The 25,743-nt window shown below is 42.6% G+C and overlaps 1 protein-coding gene and 1 pseudogene across 2 annotated transcripts in view; one reads left to right on the forward strand and one right to left on the reverse strand.

Annotated features, from left to right (window-relative positions):
• Prim2 (DNA primase, p58 subunit) overlaps positions 1 to 25,743 on the reverse strand; it is a 216,001-nt gene that overhangs the window by 26,009 nt on the left and 164,249 nt on the right. For both annotated transcript variants that reach the window (NM_008922.2, XM_011238455.2), the window contains 2 exons: positions 4,866 to 4,992; positions 642 to 724 (listed from right to left, as the gene is read on the reverse strand). In NM_008922.2, the coding sequence (NP_032948.1) occupies positions 642 to 724; positions 4,866 to 4,992 (210 nt within the window). The remainder of the gene's footprint in view (positions 1 to 641; positions 725 to 4,865; positions 4,993 to 25,743) is intronic.
• Positions 1,586 to 2,798, forward strand: Gm29228 (annotated as a pseudogene).

A 25,743-nucleotide genomic window follows, 5' to 3' on the forward strand; every position in this document is an offset into this window, starting at 1 on the left:
AAGCAAGTCCAGACTGAATTGTAGACAATGGTCCTAACAGCGTCATGGTACCTTTTAAAAAACAGACTTACTAAAAGATGTAATCGCTTGAATATTTTGTTTACAGTTTGTGCATTTGTTACTTAAATTCTTAACAAAACAAAGTTGTTTTGTTTTGTTTTGTTTTTAAATTAGCTGCCATCAGACATACGGATTAAACCAAGCAACCACTGCTGCCTACCAGAACACTCCTGGATGGACTGCACAGCATCTTATTTCCATGGAAAACAGCCTTCCAAAATGAAAGACTCTATCAAGAATTTTTAGCATCACTACATTAAACCTCAATACATTAAACATATATTTATGTTTTTAACGAGGCCCTCAGCTGATAGAAAAGCAAAGAAACAAACAAGCTGTGGGGTGGGATTGCTGTGCTCCTTTACCGCCTGGAGAAACAAAACTGCAGCATAGCAGACGGAAGACCTGGGATTTCCAAGGAATAGGAACCAGAAAAGTCACGGCTGTGGCCCCGTTCACCCAGAAGACAGGAGTGTGGTGTGAGTCCTGATGCACTCATTACACAGCATCACTCCTATAAACAAATCTGAGAGGACAGCAGCTGCCCAATCATGGAGGACCCTAAGCAGAAGTGGACCTACCTGGCTGATCCCCGAGGCAGGGATCTTGTAGGACTGCATCTTCTGCTTCAGCAGCTCTGCATCACTGTGACGGAAGGGGCACCCTGACAACAGAACACAAGCCGCAGGACAACCAGGTTATTTACCAGGATTCAGCACAGCACCACGCTTGAGTGGCTGCCGAAGGGCCCTTAACTGTCTAACAGCTTATTAATAAAAAGTCAATTGCCCGTAGGTGCAACCACTTTCCTCTCTATCTAAATGGGGATTTAGCTGCTGTGTTGTCAGGATGCTGCAGGCTCAAGAGTTATGTAAAACAGTGCTGCACTCTCAGGCTCACACGGCCACTCACTAGGAAGAGGGAAACAGTTTTAATCTTGTTGCTCTCTTACCAGAACACAAAATCACCAAGTAGCTGTAACAGTTTACCTAAAATTTGCATACTCTCATGATGCAGTCTGAAAATTTTGCATAAAGGTACAGAAAAGGAGTATTATAGATAATAGAAATATCCAAAACTCAGAGGAATCAGAGCGGTGAACAACGTGGACAATCAGGCACTGTTAGAAAGAAACACTACACATTGTGTATTTGCATTATCACTATTTCATGAGCAAAATAAAAGAATGGGCCACTAGAAGAAAGACAGAGACTGTTTAAGCACAGCATAATACACAGACAAGCTAACTGGGAGCAATGGCACATTTTATATGAAATCAGTGGGAATTGGGGGTGAAAACGCAATGGAAAAGGGCCAGGAAGGAAAAATTCATTTCTGGAAGAGCTTGAGTATAAATCAAGCCTCCATTGTAACCCTGCAGATCTCTAAGACTATGAAAACTGCAAATTTATAGCATTTCCTTTATTCAGATTTAAACAAATACACTTTAGTACAGGAAACATTTTGAGAAAACATATGATACATAGTAAAGACTCTGGCATTCCACAAGGCTGACTGGATACAAATGGAACACAGTAAGTTATTTAAATTAAAAACCAGAGAGATGAAGTGGTGAGGTGAGGAGGGGTGGGTCTGGGAGGAGTTAGGGGAGTGGTGAGGATGAATATGATCAAAGAGTGGGAATACATGTATGAAATTCTCAAAGAATACAAATATCTTACTGGATTTTTAAAAAGAGCCTATTTTTGCAGCATCTGGGTTTGAAATATAGAAAAAAAAACCCAATGAGAAAGAAGCAATGGTAATTATTGGTTGTTTCCATTAATTAATAATAATTAATTTACAATAATTAAAGAAGAATTAAGGTGTATTAGAGAGAGAGAGAGAGAGAGAGAGAGAGAGAGACTGAACAGTGTCACCCAAATTATACTTGACAAGGTGAACTGACCCACGCAAGAGTCCTGAAAGACAACGCCAGGAGGAAACTGAAGGAAACTCAAGGAAGGTTCTTTTCCCAATATGCTCACTCAGAACTCAGAGGAAGTAAGCCAGTACTTAGCCAGGCTGGTGTCACTTTTACAGATAACATTCCCTGTTCCTACTCTTCACTTCAAAGAGAATGATCTTCGGGCTGAACAAACAAGATAATAAAAGACAGGTGAACACACCCACAGCTAACAACAGTGTTAAAAGAGTAGAGTGATCTTTCTGATGCTTCGTGGGTGGAGATGGCATAGGTGGTGATCTACAGTGCAGATCTTTGGGAAGACCATCACGCTAGAGGTTGAACCCTCGGACACTAAAGAAAATGTAAAGGCCAAGACCCAGGACATTCCTCCTGATCAGCAGAGGCTGACCTCCGCTGGAAGATGGCCGGACTTTGTCCGAGTACAACATTCAAAAGGAGTCCACCCTTCATCTGGTGTTGAGACTTCGTGGTGGTGCTAAGAGAAGGAAGAAGTCTTACACCACTCCCAAGAAGAACAAGCATAAGAGGAAGAAGGTTAAGTTGGATGTGCTGAAATACTATAAGGTGGATGAAAATGGCAAAATTTGCCTACTTCGTCGAGAGTGTCCTTCTGATGAATGTGGTGCTGGAGTTTTCATAAGAAGCCACTTTGACAGGCATTACTGTGGCAAGTGTTGTCTGACTTACTGTTTCAACAAACCAGAAAACAAGTAGTTGTGCATGAGTTAATAAAAAGAAGGAACTCAAACAAACAAACAAAAGTGCAGAATGATACAGCTGTAAGAGACGATAGGCCAGAATACAGTTAGACTTACATAGATTCATAACTGGTTCTTCAACTATTCTAAGCAGCATTAGGTGATGAAGTCGAAGCAATGTAGGTGGCTGATAATTTTATTAATAAGAAAACAAAAGAGGACACATGTCCAGTTTCTGACTGAGCATATACTGAGGTCAGATGTCACTTCTCTATCCTAAATAAAGAAAAAATACCCTATTTCCCTGAAAAAAAAAATCAGTAACAAAGAAACAGGGTCTCAAGGTCTATTTGAGGTAAGTGCAGAGATTCGCAACTGACAGAAGATGAAACTCCTGAGCAGAACTCCATCACAGCCAGTGCCCTGGGCAGAGCCAACTGGCTGATCTGTGATTGAAGTTTCAGCATAAACACATCTCAGAGTAGCTCAAGAGATGACATTAGGACAGCTTAATACTTCTCTGAGTTTTACATCCAGAAAATCTATCATCTCACAGTGTTTACCATATAGATAATATAAATGGATACGTAAACCAGGCTTCTATAGAGGGACAGGAAAAGTAGTTCCATTAGAACATTCTGTTCCCCAGAGAACGCCATCTGAACAGAGTCCTTGCCCAGTCTCCTGCAACCTGACATTCTTGGGGAAGAGCATCTCAAGCCTATTTCAAGGAGAGAAAACCTGCAAAGCACTGGAGAGGCTCAATGTGAAGATGCCAAGCAGGCAGTAGACGTAAAATAGCAGGGTTGCTGATGAAGAGACCAGGCTTAGAACACTGTGATTCATATGCTAGAGAATGAAGGGCAGCTTGCAAGAACAGGTGTTGGAGTCAGCGGACAGACACAAGTCCTAAGCAGTTTTAAGAGCTACAGATTCAAAACACTATAGAAATTAAGAACTGGTTTCCTGCCTGATGCCTCCGAGATGCACCTCTTACTAGTATACATATGGTGACGCCCATGATGGAAAACATCTATCAAGCAAACAGAAATGGAAAACCAGCTAACTCTGCTCCTCTGGTTTCAAGGCCAGAAGTAGTCAAAAGAGATGAAGTCACCGCATATTAACAAGATACAGCTGTGAATATATGTGCACCAAATGTTGAGGCTCCCAATTTCTTAAAACAAACATTGATAAACACAAAAGGACATATAGGCCATAATAAAATAATTCTGATTCCCCCACTTTCATCTCTAAATAGATCACCTAGCCCAAAAACCAACAATGAAGCTTCAGATTAAACTGCATTATACTCAAATGCACATAACATATCTATAAAATATGCCATCCAGAGAAACAGGACAAATATTACAAGCAGCAGTCATGGAACCCACTCGAAAACAGACCACATACCATGCCACATCTATTTATAGCAACTTGATTCACCTATCAAGCAAACAGAAACGGAGGGGAGGGGAGGGGAGGGGAGGGGAGGGGAGGGAAATTCTAAAAATATTGTTTATGATTGCCCAATTTTTAACAGCTTAACGGTATGTTCTTTTCATGGTGGTTTCATTTAAGATTCTAAAACAAAACAAAATACTGACATCTGGTTACAGCAAGCTTTGGCAATCTAGAAAGGTTACTAATATAAACTATTAATCATTCCCTGACATACCAGACAAAATGGGAAGCTTTTAAAGATGTGCTGGTTGAATTATTTTAGAAAATACGTTTTTGAACTGAAAAACGTGTGTGTGTGTGTGTGTGTGTGTGTGTGTGTGTACACAACTTAGGCAAACTGGCATACACCCTTGACACCGGGGCTTTGTTAAACTGCTTACTTAATCTGTTACTCAGATGACAGTAGTAAGACAAACAATACACTGTGCCTCAGCACAAGGCCTTTTGAACATCAACAAAATGTGTTATTGTGAAACTAGGGCTTCCACACCTCTCACAGCTTTAAAACACCTCTATCCCAAGCTCCTTGCAGAACACAAGACAAGAACAGAGGAGGAAAGGAAACCTACTCCAGCAGAAGCCAAGCACAAGCTGAGTGAGCTCAGCAATAAGACAAACTACTGTCAGAGTAATGGGGCTCCAACTAGACACAGACAAGCTAGGTCCTTCACTAATGCAAACAGCACTCACCAGCATCCATCACAAGCACTTACCATGATAATCCCCTTGGCCTGGTGGGTTGGTCAGGATAATCTTCATGCAACTGAAAGGCGTATAGTCTGTCCTCTTGCCTTCCTTTCCGAAGCTATGCCGGATATTGTAAGAGTAACCTTTATCAAACTGAAGAGATAGAGAGACAGAGAGAGTACATCACTCAATACAGTAGTAACAGCATCAGCGATACCAGCTAGGATCAAACAACAAGGTGATTCGGGGTTCGGAGACACACATGCTCCATTGGCAGTAGCCATGCAGTGGAGGATCTGCAGCCAGTATTGGAGCCTGAGGAAAACAGCTCACCGTCCAGTGAAGCCAAGATAAGTGTATCCCAGAGAGGGAAAACCCCGAGGGAGGGTCCTGTTTGCTGAAGACCCCTTACTGCTGCTAGTTCTTGTTGACTCAGTCACCCTGGGTTTTGTACTGCATGAATATCCTTGGGAGGTTTCCAATTCCCCACTGGGTAAAGCAATCACAATGCATACCAATAGTAGTGATTTCTCAAAAATCAATGCCACTCGGATAGATTAATAATTTAGCTGACGATTTCTATAAAAAAGGTAAAAGTATGTTTAGTTAAAAAGATAAAAAGATGGGGTCTAGATGCTTTTTATGTACAATTAATTAAATCAGGTCAGGGTATTTTTCCAGTTGTTTTGTAGCAGAAATCCTAGGGCACAACACAATGATAAAAAGCACATTCTTAGTTACCGAGTAAAAGGCCTGCTAAGGTCAGAGAACAAGAACCAGGCAAGCCTGGTTACAAAGGGCTCTTGAAGTTTCACCTACAGGGGACAGGCTAATGACCAAAGGTAGTAACTGGGTGTCGGTGTCCACTATAAAGATTGAGCTTCTGTGTCTACTGGGAATCTGATTTTCCTGGTTTTATGAATTTGCTGACGAGCGTTGGGGCTCCTTGAGGACTTACTGCTGCGCAGCCAGCGGCCTGAGCAGATCCTTCTGTTTCTGTTGTCTCAAGAAAAGCAAAGCATCTCTGACCTGAAGTGCTCCAGGTGACCATATATGTGCTTTACTATGAAAACAGGATAAGGGCAGGTAGATGGTTAACTGTGTTGGGAGAATAAGAATTGTGTGAAATTAAAATAACATGATATCTATCTCCTTTCTTGTAACCGCAAACCTCCCAGGACAAGAGAAACCGGCTGTTGAAAAGATCTGGCTTACTCAGATTCTGCTACTCTGTAATAGACAAGCTCCTACCTTCGGATATAGATGCATTATGGAAAGAAACCACAGGAGAAACTGAGTGTTCAGATGTGGGACTTAGAATAACTTGTTTTTAAAAATATGAGATTTGTAACCATTATATGTAATTGAAACTCATGATTAAGAAGGCAGAGTCAGGCGGATTTCTGAGGCCAGCCTGGTCTACAAAGTGAGTTCCAGGACAGCCAGGGCTATAAAGAGAAACTCTGTCTCGAAAAACCAAAAAAAAAAAAAAAGAAAGAAAAGAAAAGAGAAGAAGAAGAAGAAGAAGAAGAAGAAGGAGGAGGAGGAGGAAGAAGGAGGAAGAAGGAGGAAGAAGGAGGAAGAAGGAGGAAGAAGGAGGGAGAAGGAGGGAGGAGGAGGGAGGAGGAGGAAGGAGGAGGAAGGAGGAGAAGGAGGAGGAGGAGGAGGAGGAGGAGGAGGAGGAGGAAGAAGAAGAAGAAGAAGAAGAAGAAGAAGAAGAAGAAGAAGAAGAAGAAGAAGAAGAAGAAGAAGAAGAAGAAGAAGAAGAAGAAGAAAGAATAAGAGGTGGTGGTGGTGGTGATTAGACTGTGTTTTCTTCCTGCATGGGGTATTTGATTAAGGTATACAAGGACTAAGAGAAACAATAAAGTTGTTGGAGCTTTGCTTCATCCACCACGTGTGTTTACGCATGTGTGCCTACTTTACACTAGTTGCTGATCCCACATCTCCTCCTTGGATCCTGAAGACACTGTCAGAGCTGCCCCCCAACAATCTGTGTATCTCCTGGGTCTTTCATCTCTCTCTCTCTCTCTCTCTCTCTCTCTCTCTCTCTCTCTCTCTCTCACACACACACACACACACACACACAGACAGGGTTTTTCTGTTACTGCCATGGGTCTTTCATATCTCTCTCTCTCTCTCTCTCTCTCTCTCTCTCTCTCTCTCACATACACACACACACACACACACACAGGGTTTTTCTGTTACTGCCATGGGTCTTTCATCTCTCTCTCTCTCTCTCTCTCTCTCTCTCTCTCTCTCTCTCTCACACACACACACACACACACACACACACACACAGACAGGGTTTTTCTGTTACTGCCATGGGTCTTTCATCTCTCTCTCTCTCTCTCTCTCTCTCTCTCTCTCTCTCTCTCTCTCTCTCTCACACATACACACACACACACACACACACACACACAGGGTTTTTCTGTTACTGCCATGCCCCTGGTCTCTGAAGTTTACTAAACAAACATCTTAAATAACAATAACAATACAAACTTTCTCAGGGAGGAGACAGTGAAGGTTAGAATCATCCCCCAGTCTCTGGTGTCTAACAGGGATGCTTCCCAGCAATCTCAGGGATATGAGAATCTACACACCAGTGTCCAATAACTTACAAACTGTGTAATATTTGTATCCAACTTGTTAAGCCTCTTACCTACTTTAAATGATCACCAGTTATTTATAACAAGTAATACAGTCTAAATGTTATAGAATAGTTGTTACACCATCATTGTTAGGGAATGATAGCAATGAAAAGATTTTTTTTTTCCTGAATACTTCAATCACTGAGTCTAAGGATGTGAGAGCCAACTGTCTACATGCAATGATGAGATTAATCTGTTCCAGAAAAGAATAATCAGTCTGCCCCCCTGAATTTGATTTTGGGGATTGTACTGGGTGGGAACACCCTCCTCTTCTTAAGCTGTCCTTCAATAACTACATCCTGACTCACTACATATGAAATGCCTCTTCAAATGATTAACGCTGCCCTCTGATTTCCCTCTACAACTGCCTCTTACCTGGAAGGCCTGCCTCTGCATTCATAAAACACACTTATGGGATGCATGGGACTTTCAGTGAATGAGACAAGGGGAAAGGGACTTAACATTCACTGAAAGGCACTTAGGCGCCACCAGGCATGCTGCTGGGTGCTTTTAAAAGATTGGTTCAGATCATCAGTCCCCATGGCGGTTCACAAGAGGACACTGTGGTTCAAAGAGGAGAAGCAATGGAACACAAGACAAACACTAAAGAATTAGCAAACCTGAAAAGCAAACTTTGATTCCAAAACCCAAGTTCTTTCCATAATACTGCATGTCATGGTTTGAATATACTTAGCCCAAGGAATAGCACTATTGAAGGTGTGGCCTTGTTGGAGTAGGTGTGTCACTGTGGGTGTGGGCTTTAAGACCCTCATCCTAGCTGCCTGGAACCCAGTCTTCCACTTGCAGCCTTCAGATGAAGACGTAGAACTTTCAGCTCTTCCTGCACCATACCTGCCGAGATGCTGCCATGTTCCTGCCTTGATGATAATGGACTGAACCTCTGAACCTTTTTGATGTCCATAACCCATTGGTCAAGTAAAGACAGACAGATAATGTATCTTTGATAATATGTTTGATTAGAGGAATATTCACTGACACAGTATTAGGTAAAGCCTAACTTTACAGAGAAGAAATGGAAATTAAATGTCTCACATAAAGTAATAACTTAGGCGAGACCAATGAGAACACCAACCAAGTTTCTGAAATGAATATCAGACCATGACAAATAGCAGACCATAAAAGTCTTTCTACAACTGGAAGAGAATCTTGGACTATGTCTTGCTTTCACTACTCGGTATGCTCGCAAGCTCTCAAGACGAAGTTATCAGAAGCTATAAGGGGTTCACAGAGTACATCAAGTGTTTCTCCATGGCACCTAGGTAATACTTGCCAAGTCCTGAGAAGCCGTGGAAGACATTTAATGAGTCACCTCCAAAGGGCAAATCTTGAGAGGTCTGAATCTAACAGTCAGAATAAAATGCCTATAAAAGGTTACACTTTATTTCTGTGCTTCTTTAAATAAAATGCATATTCCAGGAGGCTGAGGCAAAGGGTTCTTGAGCAAATTTTCTGTGAAATTACTAAGCATAACACTCAAAGTACTTCATAGGAAGAGAGAAAAAATGGGGGACTTTTTAGCTTAAAAATAATTGTGCCAATGGGTAATAAACTGAAAGCCTGAGTGGACAGGGCAGGTCTGGGCTCCAACCTCACTAAGCAAGCACAAGGCATACACTATGGCAGAGTTGCCATTCGCTCTCCACTAAGGCTCACTGTGAAAGTGATCCAGCAAATATCAGGGTGTTGGGATCCCAGGCTTGGCAGTCAGTGAGGCAACTGACAAAGGATAGAACTTCAGCTCATCTTTCCAAACCCATGGAATACTCCCCTAACTTTACATCTACTGACTGCACTTATTCTTAGGCTGTAAATGCTCACTTGCTGACACTGTTTGATGTGCCCTGCTCTATGATAAGGCCTCATTCTCTCTGTTCTAGTAGTTCCTCGAGGAAATCCTTGGATATTGCTTTACTGTCCAGATCTGCTTTTACTTTAGTAACATTACGGTACCACAGCTCAGCTCGGACGGCCATCCTGGTCCCTCATTCATAAACGCCAAGCCAACAATTCACACTGTACCTTTGACACCATCCGCACTCAGGTGTGGGCAACAATCTCCTGGTGCATGATGGAAGCTGTCTTGACTCCTAAGATTCTGAGCACAGATGCCTATGGACTGGGTCATTTCAGTAAACTTATCATAAACTTAAAGCACTAAAAATAAAAACCGCACTAAATAGGCCTACCCTACCAAATGTCGGACTCGGCAGGACATGCCCTAGAGTGATGAGATGTTTGGCTTTATGGCTGTGGGCTGACTAGGAACCCAAGCCCACTGCCCTGCCAGCTCTTCCATGAGAGCACACAAATGAGAATCTCTCCTCAGGGATAAAGCAATAGTGACTTACAAACACTTCCCAAAAGTAAACATACTCAGGTTCTGCTAGGTGACCATCATCCTGTCTACGTTTTACCTGTAGCTTCTGTCCACTTCCTCCCAAGTCTATTCCTATTTTAATTTGTCTGGTCACTTCACTCCATAGTATCAGGCAAACGAAAACAGATTCTGTCTTATAGCAGTAAGACATATATCATGTACGTCTGTGTTTGCATAAAGCCACTGTAAGCTTCAGCCTGCCTTGCACACCATACAAATTATAACACTACAGTTCTTCCTAGTGACAGGGACAAAAAGGCCGAGTAACAAAGTTCACTAACCTCAATGGGTATAAATATGTAATTACAGGATTCAAATATGCCTCTTACAGAAAGAATACATGCTCAGAGTTGTGTCAGTGTAATGAGAGCAGTGTATCACACTCTTATGTAAATGACACACAAGCAGGATTCACTACAAAGGGGCAGCTTAGCACACACCAGAGGAAGGATGCTGGATGGAAGAGAACTGCTTCTCCCTCCTTCTGGGGGTGTGCTACAGGACAGCTTACTCCACCCTGCAGATCGTGATGAAGGTTCTGAATCAGAGCCCAAAACAACGTGCTCGCCCTTGTAACCACACGTAACAAATTACTGACAGATTGTGTTCTCAGCAAAGCAAAGAGATGGCTCTACCAGGGGAGAGCTATGTAAATTTCACTGTCTGGCTTCAGGTTATCTGTTTGCTCCTCACAGCAACAGCGTGGTTCCTCATTAAGACACTTGATTTATGGTGCTATGCTATTCTTTCAAACTATCTACACACAGAAGATATGAAACAGGAAGAAATGCCTTTTTTTCCCTTCAGTTTTACCATCGTACTCATGTTGAAAGGAAACCATTATTTCACATTACAGGTGCTCTGGATGCTGTAACAAATCTCTCAGTCATTTGTAGAGATTTAATGTAAAATTAAAATGTCAGTAGTAAGTTGGTCAAACACGAACATGCCCAAAAGACAGCTGGGGAATGGCAAACTGTCTCCTGAATACAGACTCGTATGTTTCTATCTGTAGTGCATTAATAAACTGAAACACACACAGAGGCACAGGCACAAATTAGACTACAAATAGTAAAATTATCTATGTTTCATATCAATTCTCACTTTAAAAGCTAACTTTCAAACCACTTAGTAACTCTTCTCACAGAATCACTGAAGTACAGACATGTGTCGTTAACAATAGATATACTTTCTGGGAAGTGTGCATTAGTGCGAGAGGAGAGTTTGTCTACAGAGTAAGGTGCACAGAATATAAGTCAATCACTGTGGTCTCTTGACACATCCAGAGACAGGAACATACAGGGCTGCTGCTGGCTAATATGGTATGCTTTTACAGTTTGGGGTCTCCTTCTGTTCAGTGCTGGGGTTCGATCCCAGGGCCATGGACATGCCAGACAAAGACTCTATTCCTGAGCTATAGGTTCAGTACTAAAAGTATAAGTATGAGAACACTCAAAAGTTATCATAAGGAGTAAAGCCTAATGCTGAAGATGTAGGTCAGTGGTAGAGTGCTTACCTAACATGCACAGGGTCTTGGGTTTGATCCCAAAATCGGGGACTAGGGATAAGACTGTAGAAGTGACTGCCTTACTGATGGGGGGCTGGCTCATGAGTGAGTGAACTGAGGGGAGGGAGGGAGGGAGGGAGGGAGGGAGGGAGGGAGGGAGGGAGGGAGGGATTGCTGAGGGGAGGGGGAGACAACTGGAGCACAGTCATACACTCACTCTCTCTAGGGATGGCAAGAATAATACTGGACTTGGTTTAGGCTGTGCTGTGACTGAGAACTTTGTCTAGAGTCTCAGAAGAGATGGAGGGTCAGCATCAGGACACACTAAAACTGGGCTAAGGAGAGACACCCAAGCCATCAAGACACAGCTTTGTCTGTCTATTTTGTTAAACTCTATGTCTTTTACACCTACGTGGCACATAATAGCTCTATACATAACAGGCAGGGACTATGGACTTGCCAGACTATACTGTATCAATCTATACAATTGGCAAATTTCATATATTTCCACTTCTACTTGTTTAAATAATGAAAAAAAATAATCTTTTCTCATTCTATAACCTCTCCTATGGGACTGAGATTTATTTTTTTAAAAAGTGCCATCTTTTTTAAGGACAGACTGTGGAGGAGTGGAGTGGAGCAGATGACTCGCTCCTGTGTCGTCTGACAGCTCTAGGCTCTCCCTTCCTTCTGTCTGGTGCATTTGGGGCACTGAAGACAATGGTTGATCACTGTAATGAAGACAGAAATGGCCTTTTCTCAATGTCTTAGGTTATTATTAGCAGGTTAGTGCCAATACTCCTGGCTACCTCCAGATCTACACAGTAAGCTATTACTGAAGATACCACATATTCTTATATTTTCAGTTGTGAGCCTAGCCTTTAATGGCTGAGCCATCTCCCCAGCCCATACCACAAGAACACTTGCTCAACTATGTTCATAGCAGTTTTATTTGTAATACCTATTCAGCTATTAAAAAAAAAAAAAGGACATCATGAATTTTGCAGGCAAATACATGGAACTAGAAAATATCATCCTGAGTGAGGGAACCTAGACCTAGAAAGATGTACGCACTCACTTATAAGTGGACATTGCCCATAAAATACAGGATAACCATGCTACAATCCAGACTCAAAGAAGCTAAGCAACAAGAGGGACCCAAGGGAGGATGCTTGAATCTCACTCAGCAGGAGAAGTAAAATATATTTCAGAAGTGGATGGAGGCAGGGAACATGGGTGGGGGTCAGGTGTTGAGGGAAGGGCTGGGGGAAAGAATGGAAATCGGGGTGGGGAGGTGGCATTCCTGGGATGAGTCAGAGACCTGGGACAGGGGAAGCTCCTGGAAGGATATGAGGGTGACCCTAGCTAAGACTCCTCCCTGTAGGGTATATGGAGCCTTAAGTGGTCAGGCCATCTCTTGTAGCCAAGCTGGACTTCTATTGGAGGGAAGGAAATATCATCCCATCCATAAAATCCTTGACCTAAAAAATTTGTCCTGCCTTCAAGATGTGCAGGGATAAAGATGGAACAGAGATTGAGAAAATGACCAGCCAATGATAGCCCAACTTGAGATCCATCCCATTGGAGAGAGCCAACCCATAACACTATTAATGATACTCTGCTATGCTTGCAGACAGGAGCCTAACATAACTGTCTTCTGAGAGGCTTCATCTAGCAACTGATGGAAACAGATGCAGAGACCCATAGCCAAACAATGGGCAGAGTTCAGAGAGTCTTATGGAAGAGTGGGGAGAAGGGCTGAGGGAGTCAGAGGAGTCAAGGAGACCACAAGACCTACATAGTCAACTAACCTGGGATCATGAGCCAACCACCAACCAAAGAGCATACACGGGCTGGACCTAGGCCCGCTAAATATAAGTAGCAGATATGCAACTTGGTCTTCATGTGGGTCTCCTAACAAGTAGAGCAGGGGCTGTCTCTGCTGCCTTCTCTGGCCTCAGTGCGAAAGGATGAGCCTAGTCCTGCTACAACTTGATGTACTAGGGCAAGCTGGTACCCATGAGGGACCTCCCACTCTCTGAGAAGGAGGGGGAGAAATGGGAGGAAGGAGTGTAAGGGAGGGACTGGGAGGAGAGGAGGGAGGGAGCTGGAATCAGGATGTAAAGTGAATGAAGAAAGAGAGAGGGGGGGAAAGGGAGGGGAGGGGAGGGGAGGGGAGGACATTCTCCCTTCTGAGTTGCAGAATTTGGGAGACAGCAGGCAAGCTTGTACTCAGCTAAACGCCTCATCTGTACGGCTAGTGTTCATGGTGCTAGAGGATGCTATAGAGGATGCTACACATACTACTGGAGAAAAGTAAGCCTCAGTCTCATCCAGCTGTGAACCCTACAAGCCACAGCTGTTCCGATAAGGTAGCCTCACTGGTTTATAGTGACACAAATGTTACAGGAATAACCAACCACCTTCTGACTGCATCAAAGGCCTGTTACTCCATGAAATGAAACCTATACCAGCCACCGTCAAGGGAGACACAAACATAGACATAGGCCCTGGGAGAGAACCCAATGCATTCTTCTTCTAAATGGACATATGGCCCATAATGACATATCCACAAATGAGCGAGCCTTTCCTCAATTCTTATCAGAGAAGCCTTTCCTTGAAGTAAATGCCAATTAATATAGAGGTCCCGCCCCTACAGAGAGAATAGAGAGATTGTAAGAGTCAGAGGTGGTGGATATCATCAGGGAAACAATGATTTCCAACGCCAGCAGGAGAGATTAGATGCACAAAGGAAGGACTCACTCACACCAATCACATGGCATGTACAAGGCCTTCAGAAGCTCCAGCCAGACAAAATGCCAACATAGGAGGAGGCAGGAGGACACAACCCCAACAGCAGTTGACAGACTATTAATACTCAATAGCTAAAAGGAGAGTGAGTTTCCTTTAATGATATGACCTGCGATAGGCTAACTACATACCATGGTGGGCCCCAACCACAAAGCTTGCTGGAAACACACTGGACTTGGGGAAGGAAGGAGAGAAGAGATGAAGTCTCAAGAGTTGGATGGGAAAAGATGGGTGGGAGGAGAGAGTAGAAAGGGAAGGAGATGGGGTGGTGAATATGTTTAAAATAAATAGTGATAAACTCTCAAAGATTCGAACTTAAAAGCAGCCATGCAAATTACAATAAGCAGTATTTTACAAGAGCATTCCCCATGTTCTGATCCCCGTTTTAGAGCTAAGATAACGGAGTAATATGATTATCTCACTAAGTCTCCAAGTTCCACTTTGTGCTGCACTCATTTCATTTGTTCCGGCTATGTAGAAATACACAAATGTGTATAGATATTAACATTCTTTTATAGTATTTAATTATGTAAAGGATTCCTCCCCTTAATACAATTGTTTTGTTTCTCTATGCTACATCACACTTGGAGACATTAAAAAAAACAACTGCTTATAATTTTACCCCAATCATTTATTTGAATATATTATTATGCAAAATACTCCTCTTGATGATCACACACATGCATATTATCTTTAAATACATGCATGTGACTAATGTCTCAAATTACCATTCTGCTATAGAAATTTCTGTTGTAGGTTTTTAGATTACTGTGTCATAAACTCACATTCATAGAAATCATTTCCCATTCTGTTTAAAAGAAACAGCTGTTCCTAAAGAAAGAACTTTTTATATTCATTTAAATTGAATCATTTAAATGGTGAGATCTAACAACAAGCAAGGCTGGGGAAAACCAAGAACTAAGGACGGGCTCTGCCTTGCCAGCTCCTGGGACCACAAGCCTCTTCACATGCAGATTAACTTCCACTGAAATTCAAACGCTGCTTCAGAGGGCCTCCCTGGCATACAAATGAGCAGACCCAGAATGAGAAACACAATGCTCATAAAATTACAGGAATAATATTTTGATGTGCAGCTTTAAAAGAGTAATTTGTTGAATACTAATAACCCCCAAATCAATTTGTCTCTGAAGAAATACAACCACAATATTACTTTTGAAACTTGAGTAACAGCAGACAATGAGTCCTCAGCAAACAATGACATGAGACAGTTTTAGATAAATATGAAAGGATTCATCTTCTCTCAGTACCACCCAAGTCACAAGCGACAACGTTTGCTCCATAGACTGGTTTCATGCGTGCACACAGACAGTTACATGACGTAGGTTTGAGTTGTGTTCTCCAATGTGGATGCGTAATGGCCATGATGCAGGGGCACCCCTCTGATTCCTACGCCTACTCTTTTTTGATAGTGAAATGGTTTAAAAAATCATTAATTAAATTCAGTAGGTATGCACATAAACACACAGTGCAGTGCGAGATCTCGACTTTTTCCTGGTTCATATAATCCTTCTCTTCTTCTTCTTTCTGCTATGAAAACATCGTGTACCATACATAAACTTGCAAAATGTGCCTGTTCAAGAAACACAGGTTGTGTAGCTCCTGAAGGAAGGGGACAAGGTGACATGGTATGCAAAAGAAGTCACCTCAATTCCCCCATGGGAACCCTGCACCCACCACTCTCTCCCTCAGCTGAGCCTTCATCCAATATTGAAACAAGTAATCTCAAATTCCACATCTTGGCTGCTCCTCAACACTACGGCATTCATTTGGGACTCAACGGAGCCAAATGAAAGAAGCTTTAATCTGTCTTCTCTTCTTTGCTGCTGCACAACACTGACAGCACCTTGTTCATTAATTAAACTTTTTCCTTAAACAAATAGACAGTCGAGCATTATGGGGGATGCTGGAAAAAAATAAAAAAGATGGATGTTTTTATTTCAAATTTTTGTTCAGAGATATAAAGTAGTATTCACAAATGATAAGCACATGAAGACAGGAGTTTCCAGGGGTAAAGTGGGGAGACTTTAACACAGGGGTAGGAGAGGTGCATGGAGATATCCACCCCCACACACACAGACACACATACACATGGTTATACCTGAGTTAACCAGCACTCAACTCTCCCTTGGAGGCTCAAACAGCCCATGAACACACCCCATGTCCTAAAGAGATCTGACACATGCTTATGAACTTCAAAACTGTGAGCTAATTAGTGATGATATTTTTGGTTCCTTGCGTTTCTCAAGAAGTGAGCACACTCCCGCTGGTTTAGTTCTGTGTGGTGACAGGGTGGGTAGACAGGATGCTTACCCAACCTCACGGACTTGTCTCCATCATGATTTAAAGAGGATGTGCCACCTCCTACTTGCCAGCCTAAAACTCAAAACAGTAATACAATAAAATCTAAGTTTATGCAGAAAAATCTTTTGGCGGAAACAATAGACATTCTAAAGGGGAATGGTCCACAGGCTTTAAAGAAACAAGAAAACACCTTTCATGTATCCCATTCCAGGGAAACTAGAGAAATACAGGCAGTCTTTCTTGTTTTTTCATTACATAAATCAAATAGATTTTTTTGTCACAAAAAAAAAATTCTGTGAGTAAACTGCCAATTCATACATCTTGGATTCAAAAAGAAAATATATTGAAATGGCACCAATTTGATGGAAACTTTAATTAAAAAAAAACATTCTTCTTGTTGCAAAGCTGAGGAAATATCATTTCCTGATATGCCTCACTAAAAATTGATGACCGGGGGCTATACCTCCTCATTAGTGATGAGACAGTGACAGCGAAGTCTAAGTGACAAGCCTGAGTTCACAGTCCCAGGCCTGTGCCTGAATTCCAGCCAAGCTGTAAAGGCTGTAATGGTGGATATCCATTTACTTCATGTGTTCGGGAAGCACTTCAAGTATGTTTATGCTTTTACATTTATTTTGCTTAAATCTTAACACTATAAAACAAATCCAGTTTGACCTCATAGATAGAAGAATGGGGGCTCTGAGCAGTAAAGGTACTAATGAGATCTGCACTCCCAGGGAGTTAGTTCAGCTGAGGGCCTTAGAGGTAGTCTATGTACCTACCAGCAACAATTTGTTAAAATACCTTTATTACATTTGTGTATGTGTGTGCATGTGCCAGGTTGGGGACCAGAGAATAACTTGCAGGATTCAGTTAACTCCCTCTCCCTGTGTGTCCTGGGGACAATCCCGGGTTGTCAGGGTTGGCTGCATGGGCCTTTCCCCCTGAGCTGTCTCACTGACCCTGAAAAGGTTAACGTTCCACACTGTCCTAGAGCGTTACAAATGTGACTGAGCAAGTGAAGCAGCATCCGATGCTATTTTCCAAGTCCTGTGGTCCATCCCATTTCCCAGATTGAAAGGTAAACTACTGATCGCCAACTGCTTCCTTCTAGATCAAAGAAGCTGATCTGAGATACCTGTTATGCAATGTGACTATATTAAGGGTAGTCTGGCTATAAGATTAGATTTACCTTGTGTATAAGTATAAGTATAAAATCAACGCCGTTCTTCCAACAGATACTATGGTATTTCACATCAGTGTATAAAGTGCCCTGGGATCTGACTTTCTGAGAGTAAGCTTGGTAGCTGTAATGAAATGTGGCCACAAGGGCATATGTATGCAGCTCCGAGACACTACACAGGAAAATATATCTTCTTTTTCAAACAAAACCTGTCGGCATTTCAGTCTTCATCATCCAATTAGTTTCGTTCCTGCAAACGTGCTGAAAGGCAGGAGCCTCTTCAAGTCACAGAGGACATGTTGCAAAGCCACCAACTCTTTTACCTGAATCCTAAAAAATCCATCTTTTCTCAGCACCCAAGGATTTTATAAGGTCTGTACAGGAAACTTGCCTACATGACAACAAGTACTGCTGTAACAGAACCAGAGAAACGGAGACCGAGCTGGGATGTCCCATGGGGAGCAAGGAAAGGAATCAACTTCATGAACTCTGAGTGCAAAGAAAAGGCAGCGGTGGGCACAGAGAAAACAGGAAGACCCAGGCCTGTGGCCTTCACTGTCAACCTGTATACAACCATGGTGTTTGTACAAGGTGTGTAATGCAGCTCCTTCATGCCAGTTAGCTTTGATTCCTAACATTTTCCCAGACGAGTCTCTGCTACCTTTTCTCAGATGTGTCACTGGCTCTGCAGCTACTGTGACGGGTTAACAAACTAACCAGATGATTCCTCCTGTATTCACGATCCGCTTTCACATCCTCAAGAAGAGGGGCAGAGTAACTAACAAGAGTTAACCAGCAAAGAGAAAAACGTGAGAGCCGAGGGCTGATGAATCTACCCTGGGATTCTATATTAAATATGAATACTAAAATGTAGGGGGTTTCTGCTCAATTTACTCGGATGAATTTATATTCAAGTTATATTTTCAAAAATGTCTGACTTGCAAATAGTAAGCAGTGAAAAGGGGAAAAACATCACATATAAATTTTAGGCTTATAAAACTTCATTATTCATCAATATCTTGGTTTCAAGAATCAATATTGCTGGGCAGTGGTGGTGCACGCCTTTAATCCCAGCACTTGGGAGGCAGAGACAGGTAGATTTCTGAGTTCGAGGCCAGCCTGGTCTACAAAGTGAGTTCCAGGACAGCCAGGGCTACACAGTAGAAACCCTGTCTCAAAACAAACAAACAAACAAACAAAAAAATCAATATTACACTTTGCATCTTTCATGTTAATTATCCATTAACTTAAATAAGAATCTCAAACAACATTCTCTACAGAGACTACCCATTGCTAGGACCGAAGCTTCCTTCTCTCATCTCAGATGTGCACTCTACTGACTATCTCTAGCAGTCCCGTGCACAAAGGCTCCTCCACATGCCTGACAGTGTCCCACGCCTGGCAGAGATTATGCCTGTTCCTCACAAGAAGCCCCTAACACTGAGATGACAGCAGCCACACACAAATGAGGACATGGGGGAGCCCACGGTGTAGCAAAGCTAACCTGACCAAGATCATGCACGAACAGAAGCAAACCTCAAGCGACTGCTGCCATGCTCCTGCAGAACTGGGGAAGAAACTCTGAAAGAGGAGCAAAGCCACAGCCCACAGGTTAGGAAGAGCCTCAGTGCCGGGAAACTGACTTAACTCTGGGGCTGCACACACACAAAAGGCACGCTCTCCTTCATTTGTGCAGAAAGGCGTGTGAACAGCTTCTCGGGGCTTCCAAGATGGTGTGAGGGTCTGGTTGTGTCCTTCAGCTTTGGACCCAGTTCACTTTGCTGGAAAGGCAGAATTGGAAGGAAATGTGTTTTTGCAAAGGCCCTGCCTGGACAGATGCACACCTAAAGACTGCAGCTCGGGACCTGAGGACCGCAGCTCGACCTTCTTCACTGGACCCCAGGTTCTTTGTTCTCACTACCTCCCTAATATCCATGAAACAGAATTGTACACATACGTTCCTTTATTGGACAAAAAGTAACCTACCGAAATACAAAAGTTTGAATAAAATAGTTTTATTCTATTCCATTTTTAATTGTATAGTGGTGTTTCGCTAGGAAGTACAGAAATTCCCAAGACATATAGGGAAGAATACTGAAACTGTGGTTTAAGATGAGTAATATTCTTTTTCCTAAAGCAAACCTGAAGTTAGTGTACACTTCCCCCTCCTAGTCTGGGTGATGTACTTGCAAGTAAACAATAAGGTGGAGACTGATAAAGAACAGACTGTATTGATCTTTGTAACCACAAACTCACCAGACTGACTCCATGAGGAGCACAGCACGCCAGATGGCATCACTGTCGCCTGTACACCGACTTAGGCACTAGAAAATGCAAGTGTTCCACTTCTCAGGGCCAAACACAAAGTTCTTTCACATTCTCAGTAAGAGTCATTTATAAACCAGTTGCCCTTTCGAACATGGCTCAAAACACAGTTGATAACTTAAGAAAAATACAGTGATGTGCTTTGCCAATGCCGTGCAATGAGCAAAGTCAGTACAAAGGAGCAAACAGGAAAGCTCCAGGATCAGGCCAAACGCTCACACACACACCCTCCACCCTCAGCTTCAGACCGAAGCAGTACAAAGACAGCGCAAAGTGCCGCTGCGAGACATTTCACAGAAGCGCATGTGGAAAGTAGTGTGACTCCCTACAAGCAATGAGAACAACTCTGCCCTTAGCACCTTCTAAACATGTTCCAAAAGCTTCCTCATGAATAGAACTCAGAGGGATTAGAAGGGCAATCTACATGACGGGCTGGCTCTGTGCCTTTAACAGGTGAGGGCGGGAAGGCAGCAGAGCAGAAGGTGTCTTGTTTCCCACCTGGTGTAAAGTAGTCTGTGTCCAGCTGGGCAGATACAAGTTCCCTGAACGCTTTCCCTGCTGTCAGAGCGGGAAGTGTGCAGACTCAAAAATGAAAACAAAAACCCAACAGCCCTCCTTCATTTGATAAGACTCAAATGTTGGAAAATTATAAACGCAAAACATTCAGTTTGCCTACATCCTTTCAAGCCCAATCTGTAAATATACTCAACAATCCTGCAGGAGAGCCTGAAGCCTTGAGACACTAGTGTCTTCAATGACAATCAGTTCATGGCTGGCCAGTCATCACCGTCTGCATCAGTAAAGAGTCTCATGTCACTTTGCTGACAATTTCTGTAATATTTCTAATGCTCAGATTAAATGGCTGATAATAACTACAGGACAGTTTAACTACAGAAAACAAAAAGATACCGAATACCTACTGTGTGCAAGGCACAGGTTGTTTAATGCTTACAACCAGACTTTAGGGAAGGTACTATTAGAATCTCTGTGATATAAATGAGGAAACTTGACTGTGGTAAGACTAAGCAATTTGCCCAAAGTCAGCAGACAGTTGCTACGTGATGGAGCAGAAGTTTGAACATATTATCCTCATTTATTCTCAAAAACTCTCTCTAGTTTATCAGATGAAACTGTGTAAATCCTCCTTCATTGAAACAGAAGCAGGAACAATTAAAACCGCACTACATGTTGCTCACTCTGAGATTACAGAGCAAAAGTGAACGAGCTGTTACTGAGCACTGGTTCTAAAAAGCACATTGCCATTTTGTCAGTACTGGGTTTGATTCTGCTAGACCTGTCATGAGGTCTGCGACTTCAGGCAATTAACCTAGCTTTTTGAGATCCCAACCCAATCTATAAAGTGAGATTTGAAACTATTCTGTTCCTTGTGATTTACATCTCAGGGGAAATCAGTCTTCACGATGACCTAGGGAAGGCTCTTTACAGGCCAATTCTGGCCGATAAATTAAGAAGTCAAATATTAGCATAATTGCTTCAGGAAGACCATTCTATTGCCAGACCATCAGGTGAGACATCAGTGGTGAAGGCTATGGCAAAGGGGCATCACTATGCCCCTTTGGGTGGCAGAAACTGAAATGTAAGGGTGAGTCACTTAGGAAGGATTCCTACGGTTGGAGCTGGCAGGACTGGCTTCTTACTGGAAAGATGAGACATGGAATAGGAAAGGGCACAGTGCCATAGATGATGACGAAGGGGGACAATGACGCCTTTTATAGAAATGGCTCGTTCTTTGTAAAGTAATAGATTAAAAACCAACCAAAGTGCAGGGCAGGGAGCAGTGTAGAGAGCATACTGGAGTGCAGGGCTACCTATGATGGCTGATTTTGTGCATTGTAACTGGACTATGTGGTGCCTGGTACTTCTGCAAATATCTGAGTATTTTACAGGCTTGGTAAAGCCGCGTTCTCTCTCCAGTGTGAATAGGCACCATGCAATGTGTGGAAGCCTAAACCAAATGTTAAAGAAAGAAAATCTACCCTTCTCCCTCACAGCCTTACTGGCGAACACTGCCCTTCTCCTGTTGCTAGCTGTCCCGGCTCTCAGGCCTTTGGCTGAGACTAAACTTCATCACTGGCTTTTCTAAGTCTCTAGCTTATAGACAGCAGAGTCTGTATTTTTTGGTCTCCAGAATCACATGAGACAATTCCTCACCTTCCCTCCCTGGACCTGTGTGTGTTACTGAGACTGTTTCTCTAGAGAAATCTGACCTACACAGTACCACATAAGCACAGTTTGGAACAATGTTTTCTAAAGACCCAGAGAAAACAAATGAGTAACAAATGAATAAAGGACAAATCCTGTGTAGAAGCAGAGAGCTAATCGCTCCATGTGATAGAGAAGTAGGGATTTATGTTTCTGTACGCTTGTAGTTTTCCATGTTAAACTTTTAAATATTAGCACCCTGTTATATGCCATTATAATGAGCATGGATAAAAAGCACATAAAAGCAGCTACAGAATATACATACAATATGAATGTTGGTTTGAATAAATAGGAATACATGTTTTAAATTAAGAGCTGGCAAACTACAGCCAACTCACAGGCTAAATCCAGTTGGGTAACTGGCTTATGAGAAATAGGCCATGTCCACACAGGTCCCACCTGTGGTGGCTTCCTGCCACAGCAGCACAGTGGCTGCAACAGAAGCCAACACAGCTACTATCTGGCCCTCTGGGGGCCATTAAATCCTGTGATCTTTCAGTATAGCCCGACATTGGAAAACTCTCAGGACTTGGGAAGCAGGAGTCTGCCAAACAAGAGTTCAAGGTCATTCTTGACTACAAAGGTGATTTCAAGGCCAGTTTGTCCTAGGTTCTTTTCAAAAGGAAAATAATAATCATAATCATGATAATTCAGAGCTTTTAGTTTTTGTCTTTTTTCATCTTAAATTTTACTGAGGATTTTCGCCTAGTCCAGCTTCTCACAAAAGCAAACCCCACCAAGAAGCTGGGAGGCTTCACAGTGCTCTCCTCTCCTAAGGTGGGCAAATCACTTCATAGCTCCTAGGTAGCTGTTTGGTTAAACTGAGAGCCTATATGGAGGAAAACAAAGTCAAAAACAAAACCAACAAGCACAACCACCCAAGAGAAACAACCAATCATCATTTTGAAATACCCTCGTTTTACTTCCTACACCCCAGCTTTAAAAAAGGAACGTGTCATCTGACTTCAGTACAGTACAACCAAGGAATGTCGCTTATTTGGAAAGGAGGAAGCCAGCTAAACACACACAGAGACTGCAATTTCCTTCCTGTTAAACCTGGCAAAGAACACGGTAGACACAGGAGCCATTTCTTTTTCAAACCTGAACGTACTTTGAAGCCATCCTTTGCCAGCCTTCAGCTTATCTTACATAACTTTCGGTTATTCCTGTGACCTAATGAGCACGTTCAGGCCTGAGAAAGCAAAGGTTCAGAGGAAAGCTCAAAAAGACACGAGTGGATTTAATATGCAAGTGCATTAGCTAAAGGGCATAATTAAAACGCCATCACTCCTTTAAATCTACATAATTATGTCCCAAAGACATTCTCGTTAATATATTCTACTCTGTCACTAAATCAGAGTCTCATGTCCATATATCAGGAAATAAACATAAAATTTTAAAGTTAAGTCAAATAAAATGTTTGCAGAACTCAGCTGAACTTTACTTTTAAAAAGTAAAAATAAAGCCAGCCTGCCAACCATCACTACTCACAAACAAACTCATTATCAGAATATAGTAGGTGAGACTTAGGCACTAATAGGCTTGACAGGCGATTCAGTTTCTTTTTTCTTTTTTTTAAGACAGAGCTGCTTTTCTGACACTAACTCAACTTGAAATCTCTACGAAGCAGCACTTCCTTTCCTGAGCAATGGTAACTGGTGTTCCTAGTGATCAGCCTGAAGCACTTCCCTGTCCTGAAGTGCACTCTCAATCACTAAGAATAAGGAATTGTACTCGGACACATTTGGGAGCGCACTGCATTATACTCTCAATATTTTAGGATTAGTAATATAGCTGGGGTATACAGGCCAACTGTCCATCAAAGAACGCTATACCCAAACCAGCAGCTCTACTGGAATGCTCTCACATTACAGTCCATTGACTATGTATCAGGGAAATAATTACCCCTCTCAAAATTTGGGGCAGGACGCTGGAGAAAATGTTATTAAAAGTTCTGTCCCAGGGCTTGTAGGAATTTTAAATCCCATTAGGAAAAAAGACTAGCCCATGGTGGCCTTTCTGCTTCTCTGCTTTTATTGACACTGATGAAGGCTTCTGAGACAGAAACCTGAAATGGAGCTATGGCGCTATCCCAAGAGTCCGCAGCACAATGACAGTGCAGACTAGCACTGTGGCTATAAGAACCGATGATACAGTCGTTGTTTTGGTCAGCTTTTCATTATCACGCCAAATACCTGAGATCAACAGTCAACAGAAAGGCCTCTTTTAGCTCACAGTTTTGAATGTTCCAGTCAACAATACACAATGTATCATGCTTCTGGGGCTCCAGGAGGCCACTACCACAGGAAGAACTAACAATCCTCCTAAGAAGTTGCTGAGAACTGGCCAGGAGGAAAGGGTACCTTTCCACTATCCTCTTCCAGGGCCTGAAGACCTCCTGCTAACTGGTCTTAAGTCCTCACCACCTCCTAGTACCAAGTCGGGGCTCCTCCACATCAAAGAAGATAGGCGTGGTGCACATTCAGAGTTGAGTTAGACTGCTCTTCTGACTGTACAAGTGTAAGAGAAGGCTTGATGTGAGTCCATCAACATAACAGAGTGTCCATTCCCTGAGATGAATGCGCTGGCAACGACATGTGGTGATCTGCTCCACGGACCAGGAGCTCAGATTTAGAAACCCAAGCTGATCTGTGAACTACATTTATATGCTTCAGAAAATAGATAATAAACACACACTCAGATATCTGGGTCTAGGCCTCAGAGAAAATGCTAGGCTGAGTAAGTTAGGAATCATAAACTTCTGCATGTATTCAGTGCCACAAAATGAATAAGATCACTGTCTGCCGTGGGTGCAGATATAATAATCAAGGTTCAAGCCATGCCCTGGAAACCTCAAATGTCCAAGAAGTACTTCTCTGCCTCAGAGATGCTGCGTACCAGCAGCACCCGTGTCATCAACCACAAGTGTCCTGGGACCTCTGTCCACCAGCTCTCCAGTTTTCCATTAGTAAGAAAACCAATCCCCACCACAAAGGGAAAGACTGCTTTCAGAGAGCCTGTCAGATGCGGCTGCAGACTAAGTAGGCCTTTAGATACACTTTTGAGAAGGCACAACTTACAGATTAAAAGCAAACAACAACCACACTGCCATAAAGCCAAGGGAAGACCATGGATCCACCAACCCTCTTCTGGCATTCGACACTGGAATCACCCACTTAGGTTTTCACTTCCATCCAACTGCAGAGCAATGATACCCACATGCAGTTCCTCAGCACCCAGCAGGAAGGTTTTAGCTGAGATTTAATAACACCCAGCTCTTACCAAGATTGAATGTAAGAATCACCCACTTGAATAATGATATCTTTAGACAAACCACAGTTATCAACAGCCTTTATAATAGAAACATAGCACGATTCAGAAAATACTGTCTCCCAATTCTATATTGTTACCATTCAGGGACCAATTCAAATACTAACTTCTCCAGAAAAACCCTCTGAGGCCCCTGGGCAGATATACTATTTCA

The sequence above is a fragment of the Mus musculus genome, chromosome 1 (assembly GCF_000001635.26).
Source record: "Mus musculus strain C57BL/6J chromosome 1, GRCm38.p6 C57BL/6J".
Classification (NCBI taxonomy): Eukaryota; Metazoa; Chordata; class Mammalia; order Rodentia; family Muridae; genus Mus; species Mus musculus.